The 10198-nt window shown below is 35.9% G+C and overlaps 1 protein-coding gene across 1 annotated transcript in view; it reads left to right on the top strand.

Moving 5' to 3' along the window:
* Positions 1-8035, top strand: part of LOC107654226 (hexokinase-2-like) — a 33992-nt gene extending 25957 nt beyond the window's left edge. Inside the window, exons 11-14 of the mRNA XM_016441231.1 lie at positions 1124-1243; positions 3254-3349; positions 3558-3657; positions 7475-8035. Of these exons, the coding sequence (XP_016296717.1) occupies positions 1124-1243; positions 3254-3349; positions 3558-3657; positions 7475-7503 (345 nt within the window). The 3' untranslated portion in view covers positions 7504-8035. The remainder of the gene's footprint in view (positions 1-1123; positions 1244-3253; positions 3350-3557; positions 3658-7474) is intronic.
* Positions 8036-10198: the final 2163 nt, after the last annotated feature.

Genomic DNA, 10198 nt, shown 5'->3' with positions numbered 1-10198 from the left:
AGTGAGAGAGTGTGTGTGAGTGTGAGTGAGTGTGTCTGTATGTGTCTGAATGAGAGAGTGTGTGAGTGAGAGTGAGTGTGTGTGTGTGTGTGTGTGTGTGTGTGAGAGAGAGAGTGTCTGTATGTGTCTGAATGAGAGAGTGAGAGTGTCTGTATGTGTCTGAATGAGAGAGTGTGAGTGTGAGTGTCTATGTGTCTGAATGAGAGAGTGAGTGTGAGTGTCTGTATGTGTCTGAATGAGAGTGTGAGTGAGTTCAAATGAGCTGCCAAAATGAAATGAAAGTGGCCCTCATATAGGATAGGATCAACTTTATTTTTCCCCGAAAGGAAATTTGTCTTGGGCAAAGTGCTACAGTGTTGCTCTGGCCTTACAATAACAATTAAGCAAACAAAACAAATAAGAACATAAAATACAACAGTGTAGAAACATAAAATGCGTGATATGTAAAGTGCTATAGGTGCGTTGTTCTTGGTAAAATTCAGCAGTTATGTATTATATATATATATATATATGATGGCAGTGTGTGTCTTGGATTGCAGGATAAGCGCACTAGAGGTACTATGTGACCTCTTAAATAAAGTTGTCCTTGTTTTTGAACATGGAGTGCACAAACCTGTTTGCAATTTATTTGGAAGTAGTCAATGCACAGCACTCAAGCGGTACGATCCAGCTTCCAGCTGCATGCATACACTGTTAAAAATAAAGGTTCTTTATTGGCATCAATGGTTCTTGAACATCCATGGAAACTTTCAAATGCAGAAAAGGTTCTTTATAGTCGAAAAAGGTTCTTTAGGTTTTTAAAATGTTCTTTAAAATGGTTCTTTTAGGAACTGTTCACTGAAAGGTTCTTTTGGGAACCAAAAATGGTTCTTCTATGGCATCACTGCGAAAACACCCTTTTGGAGCCTTTATTTTTATGAGTGTAGTGTTGTATTTATTGTAGGGTGGAACTGAACATCCAGACACTTGTTGCAGCGTAACCTGTTCTCTTGTACTCTTTTGGTTTCCAGTGATAATTCTGTTGAGCTCATTTTGATAAGTACACATGCATGAATGATCCTTTGTCTTCACCTGTGTGTCTGTGTGTGTGTGTGTGTGTGTGTGTGTGAATGGTCCTCTGCAGTTATTTGATCACATAGTGCACTGCCTTGCTGACTTCCTGGAGTATATGGGTATGAAGGGAGCATCGCTGCCTCTGGGATTCACCTTCTCGTTTCCCTGCCATCAGACCCGACTGGATCAGGTAATACTCAAATAGGCATCTCTGCTTATTCAGTTCAATGAGGACAAACTATAGACTTGGTTTGTTTTCAAATATAGTTAAAAATAAAACTTTTTGGTGACAGTGGCACTGGAAAGTTATTCCACAATTAGGGTACAAAATGGGACTTAAACTCCTAAAAATTTTGAACAAAAAATTATTTAAAAAAAAGTTCAATTGAAATGCAATTATTTTTTTCTTTTCAATGTTATATTATGTATCAAATGTATCCTCTGTCTATCATTAATAATAATAATAATGATTATATAGATAGATGGATGGATAGATGGATAGATATAAAATTTTGACATTTTGACAGAAAGTCATGTGAAAATCATTATTTAAGGCTAGTTTTAAACTAGCTAATTTCCATGCTTTTGACTTATTTTAGTAAACCCAAAATGAAAATTCTATCATCATTTATTCACCTTCATGTTCCAACACCCTCATGTCTTTTTTGAAAGTAGACATTTTTTCTACCTTTTCCCTCATGTTGCACTTTTCCATAGAACAACAGTTTATAATGAGTATGAAAGCAACATAATTGTGCTCCAAATGACTCGTACACTATATTTCATGTAATGAAGTAGTTTATCTAGCAGTTTTCTCTCAAGAACATGGGGTTCCCCGTACCTTTTTTGCTTTAAAAAATGTAAAGGGACATCAGTTTGTACCCTGTTTATAGAAAGTGGCACAGATATTATTTAATATATTAAATTATAATATACAGTATTTAATATATTAATATATTAAATAATATATTAATATTAATTCCCTTGAGCTTTTGACATATAAGAGGTCATTGTGCTATTAAAAACATCCTATAAGTTTCAGAACTCAACACTTTCTCCTTAGTCTAAAATGAGCTTATTTTGAAGCCAATCTGCCAAAAAGACAGCTTGTGGAATGTACCACTCTATGATGTAATAGTGTGGATAAGCACCGCCTCCGCAGAAGATCAATGCCCACTTCTATATCGCTGCCTGTTTAGCCCCGCCTACTGATTCTTCATCACTGCCTGTTTAGCCCCGCCCACTGATTCTACATCACTGACTGTTTAGCCCTGCCCACCGAGTCTACAGCACTGTCTGTTTAGCCCCGCCCACTGATTCTACATCACTGCCTGTTTAGCCCCGCCCACTGATTCTGCATCACTGGCTGCATTCCAGTCCATTTTTTTATACTCTTCACTTGCATGTGCGTCATTGATTACGTTGCATGAGTGCCCACTACTGGTGGAACCCTTGCAATGGGCTGAATTGGAACGTCCTAAGCCCTTGATCATTTAGAATCAGCTATAGAGTTGATTAGTTTATTGTTTACATTTTTCCCCTTACGAATTTGTTTGGTGCAGCATTCTATATGTATACAGGTATGCTTGGGCATGCAAACTTCCCTCGCAAAAGAGGAACGCACTTTTAAATGGTGTCGGGGATTCCCCCGAGGGGAAGTGCTTAGGGAAGTTTGCGAGTGCGTGTCTTAAACTGGAGTGGAACGCAGCCACTGCCTGTTTAGCCACACCCACTGATTCTACATCACTGCCTGTTTAGCCCTGCCTACCTAATCTACATCGCTGCCTGTTTAGCCCCGCCCACCGAATCTACAGCACTGTCTGTTTAGCCCCGCCCACTGAATCTACAGCACTGTCTGTTTAGCCCCGCCTACCGAATCTACAGCACTGCCTGTTTAGCCCCGCCTACTGAATCTCTGAGTCAGGTTTAGCAAATGTTTAAGCCCTGCCTACCTAATCTACATCGCTGCCTGTTTAGCCCCGCCCACCGAATCTACAGCACTGTCTGTTTAGCCCCGCCCACCGAATCTACAGCACTGCCTGTTTAGCCCCGTCTACTGAATCTCTGAGTCAGGTTTAGCAAATGTTTAGCAAATGTCTGGGTGGTGTTTTTCTGAAAAAAAAGCCCTCTCTCAGACACTGAAACATTTATCTACGTTTTTGTCCTGAGTCTGCTATATTCCCATCTGTCTTCCTCACAGGGAATCTTGATAAAGTGGACAAAGGGCTTCAAGGCCTCGGGGTGTGAGGGGGAAGATGTGGCCACACTACTGAAAGACGCCATCCATCGCAGTGAGGTCAGCACCGCCGCACACTCAAGTGCTGCCAAAGCAGTTCATGCACTTGTTACTGTAGATGCAATTACTCTGCCTTTAACGGCAAGATGCAATTAGTGGATGTTCAGTCAGACAAATCTTGTCCTGAAAGGCAGTCATGGTGGATTAGCTTTGCCTTTCTGGTAATGCATCTCTATCTATCTCTCTGTCTGCTATTGTTTCCTCACAGGAGTTTGATCTGGATGTGGTAGCAGTGGTGAATGACACCGTGGGCACCATGATGACTTGTGGGTACGAGGATCCTCAATGTGAAGTTGGGCTTATTGTCGGTGGGTGTGATTGCTCGGCCTGGTTTTTCTGGATGACTTTTAGGGTGCATAAGATTTAGCGATTGTCTAGTTGCCTCAATATGCATTTGAACACCCAAGTCTTAATTTAAATGTGCATTCCCAAAAGGGGTTTGTAAGTTGATGAAAAGCAAATAATTAAATTGAATGCAACATTAAAATAAATAAATGTGGCTGCACCGTTAATTGAAATACAAGTGAATTTGCAATATAGCTTAGTGTGGTAATCCAATCAAACATTGCAATTTAATAAAAAAAACTATATAGTCTATTGTGCAGTGAGTTTAACATGCATTTTTGGTTTTCTTTATTTACACAATTTCCATGTTTCTGTGGATATAAAAGTATTCCTACAAAATGAAAGCTTGAGAATTTGAACGTTTGAAGGCAAAAAATTCAAGACTAAAATCAGTATTGTAACTCGCAGTGTAAAATAAAATAATTATTAGGCATACAATTGTCTTTTTTAGACAATTTACAACAACAATATATTTATATATTCATTTTTATAATTAGAGTTTCAACAATAATAATACATAATTAATAATAAATAACAAATATAATAATGTAATAATAGTAGTTGTAGTAGTAGTAGTAGTAGTAATGATGATGATAATAATAATAATAAGCCTTTTATATAAATCATTTAAAAATGAAATCAAAATAAGGCACTTACAAAAAAAAGATTTAGTATTTTATCTTTTTATTTGCATGTGATGTGACCATTAACCAACATCATGAACTATAACTACTGTATGATCACAGAAATGTGATGTTATTGAAATTATTATTAATGAAATATTAACTTCAGGGGATACTTCAAGTAAATATTTTACATCTAAGGGGTACAGCTGACAAAGAAGTTTGGGAACCCCGACATTAGCCAATAAAATATAAAAAGGAAATGGAATACAAATTAGGCATTTTGAGCCAACTTCAATTTTTTCGAGACATTTTTGCATTTACAGTAGTTTTAGGCAACTGGTGTCTTGATTTGGTGATTTGGTGAGGATGCATGAAGTCGATTCATCCCAAATTCACACTGGTTTGCTTACCACAAAGTGTTTTTTAATATTCATTTTCTATTGTTTTTATCACGCAAAGCATAACACAATTCTTTTTGTGATGTATTTGGATTCAGACATGTGCTTCTGCCGTCTTCCATCAGATTAAAGTCACCCTCAAGTCATCCTAGGTGTATATGACTTTCTTCTTTCAGACGAATCCAGTCGGAGTTATATTAAAAATTGTCTTTGATTTTTCAAGCTGTTTAATGGCACTCAGCGGGTGTTGCATGCTTCAGTCCAAAACAAGTTAAATAAAAAGTGCCCAGCCATAAAAAAAAAAGTGTCACACGGCTCCGGGGGGTGAACAAAGGCCTTCTGTAGCGAATCAATGCGTTTTTGTACGAAAAATATCCATATTCAAAACATAATAATCACTTTAATGTAGCTTGCGCTCACTGTTGTACACAGAAGCAGCTCCGGGAGCATGACGTATTTACATATTTAAGTGCTTAATAAAAATACCCTGCAATTGTACTTTTGGTATATTAAACTAGTATACTTAAAGTCTGCTCAATTGGAACGACTAATTTTGTACTTAATGCACTTTAATTGTGCTGAAGTAGTGTTGAATTGAACTCTGGAGGGTGAATATGGGTTATTGAATTTTTAATCCTGAAAATTTGTGTGAAATGTCTTGAATTGAAATATTCACAGCTTGCAATTAAAGATAAAATACTAGTGCACAATTATAGCTTCAATTTAGATGTTTTCTACAAACTCCAATTTTCGTTTTAATGGAAAAAAGTCAAACTACTGTTCAGAGGTTAGGGGTCAGTACATTCTTTTTCTAAAGAAAATGAATACTTTCATTTAGCAAGGACACGTTAAATTGGTTAAAAGTGACTTTAAAGACATTTTATAAGGTTACAGAAGATTTCTTTTTTTAAATAAATGCTGTTCTTTTGAACTTTTTGAAATCCTGAAAAAAATTCCTGTTTCCATTTATGTAATTGGTATTTTTTCAGCAGCAGATCAGCATATTATTATGATTTCTGAAGATCATGTGACACTGAAGACTGGAGTAATGATGCTGTAAATACAGCTGCGCATCACAGAAATACATTACAGTTTAACAGATATTCACATAGAAAACAGCTGTTTTAAATCGTAATATTTTTTCACAGTATTACTGTTTTTCACTGTTTGTTTATAAAATAAATTCAGCCTTCGTGAGCATAAGAGACTTCTTTCAGAAACATTTAAACAGATCTTACAAAACCCCGAAGTTTTGAAAAGTTGAAAGTGTTACTTACTCCGAAAAAACTGCCAGATGAAGCGAAATTACATGTTTTTTTAAGGATGACTAACCAAAGCCAGCGTTTATTTTGGACTCTGATACTTCATTTAGGTGCAATAGCGTTTTTCCATATACAGTGTTGTTAAGACTGATTGATAGACTTCCTTGTGCAACTTTATTTATTTTAATTTTTTCAGTTTATCTTACAATTTGATTAAAGTGTCAGTGAATGTATACTGTCAAGCTTTCAATCAAACGAGCCTAAAAAATCAGCCTAAAGCTCTCTGGAGGAACATGTTGTGCTTTAAACATTGTTTTCAAAAGCCCCTGCCAACCTTACTGAGACTCACTTCTGAAAAGAGTGCTTTTATGAATCAAAAATGACAGACGCCGTTTTATGCTGAGAAAACAGTACTGAATATTTACCATGCAAAGGCTCATAGTGGGACTTTTTTCCTTCAGCGACCCGCTTTGAAAAAAAAAAGCACTTCTGTTCTCATTTAGGCTGTAGATTAAAGTGAGTTTGAGATGAGTTTCGATTTTCACTTTAGCAAAAGTCGTTTCAGCTTTATTCACACTTGCTTTTAGTGTGTCGAAAAAATAACAGATTAAAGACTATTGACTGTTAAAAAGGGGACAAGCTGTTTGGTATATTCTGTCTTTTTCAATAGGAAATAAATCAACATGAAGAAGAAAAAAACCACTCGTCAGGCTATTTGATTGAGTTCTGTCTTGTTATTATTACCTAAAACTAAAGCTGAATTTTTTAAAATTGAAATAAAGCTGAAATGAGAAATTAAACAAAAAAACAAAGAAAAATTCAAATGTGCTTAAAAAGCACATTAAAGCACATAAAGCAAAGGTCAAAAACTGAAACTAAAATGAAAACTGAAAATATAACACTTAAAGCAAATGTAAAATATTAATAAATGATCTAATAGTACATAAATAATACTAAAGTGACACTGATAGAGAGTTTTGAAAAGTGTAGATTTATTAATGTGCCATGTTTGGTGGGAAACACGCCATAAATGTGACCCTGGAGCACAAAACCAGTCATAAGGGTCAATTTTTTGAAATTGAGATTTATACATCATCTGAAAGCTGAATAAATAAGCTCTCCATTGAAGTATGGTTTGTTAGGATAGGACAATATTTGAAAATCTGGAATCTGAGGGTGCAAAAAAATCTAAATATTGAGAAAATCATCTTTAAAGTTGTTCAAATGAAGTTCTTAGCAATGCATATTACTAATCAAAAATTAAGTTTTGATATATTTACAGTAGGACATTTACAAAATATCTTCATGGAACATGATCTTTACTTAATATCCTAATGATTTTTGGCATAAAAGAAAAATGTATAATTTTGACCCATACAATGTATTGTTGGCTATTGCTACAAATATACCCCAGCGACTTAACACTGCTTTTGTGCTCCAGGCTCACATAGTCCTGTTGTTCATCCATGCCTGCTCTCCTCTTTGTCTCATCAGCTTTGCCAGCATCATGCGGGAAACCTTAAGAGACCTGGCCCCCGACTGTGAGGTTACTCTTGTCCAATCAGAAGATGGCAGCGGAAAAGGTGCCGCCCTCATCACGGCCGTGGCTTGTCGATTAAGAGACGCTAGAAAGTAGAGACTGAACAAAATAACGTAAAGGGGAAAAGATAACGAGGGAGAAATTACACACTGAGCTTCCACAGATGTGACCTTACTGAAGCAACACTCCTGTCTGTAAAAGAATGTATCTTATTTATTTTTCTTGCATTTTGTGCTTTAGGTCATGCATTGCAAGGACTTGGCATATGCTGATGGGGGGGTTGTTTGTAGAAAAGGGGAAAACAATTCATAACTATTATGTGTATTGTTACTGATTTGAATTACTGTACTGTCTGAGGAAAAGCACAAAGAGATTTTATTGACCTGTTGAGCTGTGAATGATGTAATTTATTTCCGTCCATGCATATTTCCAGGCTGCAGATTAAAGGATTCTTCTGTTCATTTACTCACCGTCAAATTGCACTCTTAAAAAAATAAAGGTGCTTCACAGCGATGCCACAGAAGAACCATACGTGACCCTGGAGAGATTTATACATCATCTGAAGCTGAATAAATAAGCTTTCCATTGATGTATGGTTTGTTATGATAAGACAATATTTGAAAATCTGGAATCTGAGGGTGCAAAAAAATCTAAATATTGAGAAAATCATCTTTAAAGTTGTCCAAATGAAGTTCTTAGCCATGCGTATTACTAATCAAACATTAAGTTTTGATATATTTACTGTAGGAGATTTACTAAATATCTTCATGGAGCATGATCTTTACTTAATATCCTAATGATTTTTGGCATAAAAGAAAAATTGATAATTTTGACTATTTAAAGAACCATCTCTTTCTGACCTTTTTATAATCTGAAGAACAGGTTCTTCTATGGCATCGTGAAGCACCTTTATCTTTAAGAGTGTAGGTGAGTAAACATATGTTTTATTTTGTGCTGAACTCTTCCTTTTAAAGGACTAGTTCACACAAAAATGAAGAAACAAACTCATCTACATCATGGCCTGAGGGTTTTTTTTGTGGGGGGAACTATTCCTTTAAATACCTTGAATAGTGATTCTTAAGCGAGGAAGATCTCTTGCTTAGTCTTAAAGGTCATATATTGTACACCTTTCTGGAGTTTTATTTTAGGTTTTGATGTCACAGCTACTTTATGCAGGCTGTGTGCATTTGACTGTGGACTGACTGTTTTGAAACTTGTATGGTAGTTAAATAGCCCCTAGACCTCAGTTATCGTGAAAAATTATCGTGAAAGGAAATTTCAGTTTTGACAATATGGGACCTTTAAATTGTGTGTGTTCCCGTTACTGAAGGACAGTCCTGCTGCTGCTGCTGTACTGAGATGAAGCTCATTTAATTAGTCTTCTGAACAGGTCCAATGCTGCTCTGAAGAAAGCTGTCAGACGAAAGGGCTAACTTGATGGTTTGAGGAAAATTGGCTTTAAGTGCTAAACTGGAATTCTAGAATTTAGTCCTGTATAATATCTACTAATGCAATCCGAATACACACAAAACTCTTGTGTACAGACAGACTGAAGTACATGATGCTCTCTGTGTTTAAATGCACAATACTAATTGCTTTGGCACTTTTTAGGTTGGAAATGGCATGTGAAATTATCACCGTTAGATGTCAAGCGACTCGCGCTGTGAAATTGAACGCGTCTTTTCTCGCAGCCCTGGTGGGAGGTTTATTATTGATGAATGTTGCCATCAGAGCTGTGCGTCGCAGTTTATCATGTGGATAATGCACATGTTTCTCCAACAGCTGTAAGGTGCAATTTTCTTTGAGCAAATATTGAGTGAGTGCCATTTTGTCAGACTTTCAGTAAGAAACCTTCTGCAAACTAGTCTAGTAACTAGTCTAGTCTAGCCTGCACACAAAGACAACGCAGAAATATCCCTCCGGATAAGACTTCTTTCTTTTTTTTTTACATGAACACTGCAGGCTCTGGCATTAAGAAATGACGTGCACAATTTCTATACATTCATGGTGGTTATAGATGGTTACATGCATTTATATGGATAGAGTTTAGAATAGAGTTAGGTGTAAGGCAGGTTTGATTTGAGGAAAAAAAACATGTTTAAAAAATATGACTATACATTACATACTGTATGTATGTAATATGACCGTACATTACCTTTCAAAGGTTTGGGGTCGGTAAGGTTTTGTTTGTTTGCTGTTGTAAGAAGTCTCTTATGCTCATTAAGGCTGCATTTATTTGATCAGAAATACAGTAAAAACAATATTCTAAAATATTTTCTATTTTAATATATGTTTTGCAATGTAATGTATTTCTGTGATGCGCAGCTGTATTTTCAGCATCATTACTGCAGTCTTCAGTGTCACATGATCTTCAGAAATCATTCTAATATGCTGATTTGCTGCTCAAGAAACATTTCTGATTATTATCAATGCTGAAAACAGTTGTGCTGCACAATATTTTTGTGGAAACTGTGGCTGTTATTTTTTTTCTGGATTCTTTGATGAATAGAAAGTTCCAAAAAACAGTATTCAAGAATAAAGAAAACGATGTAATCAATTTAATGCATCATTGTTAAATAAAAATATTAATTTCTTTTAAAAAAACATACTGATCCCAAACATTTTAAAGGTAATGTTTAAGAATGTGGTTATAGAGTTGATAGCTAGAATGAACATTT

Source organism: Sinocyclocheilus anshuiensis, unplaced genomic scaffold (assembly GCF_001515605.1).
Source record: "Sinocyclocheilus anshuiensis isolate Anshui unplaced genomic scaffold, SAMN03320099.WGS_v1.1 scaffold2215, whole genome shotgun sequence".
Lineage (NCBI taxonomy): Eukaryota > Metazoa > Chordata > Actinopteri > Cypriniformes > Cyprinidae > Sinocyclocheilus > Sinocyclocheilus anshuiensis.
Note: the sequence above shows the minus strand (reverse complement) of the source record. Positions and strands in the feature narration are given on the sequence as shown.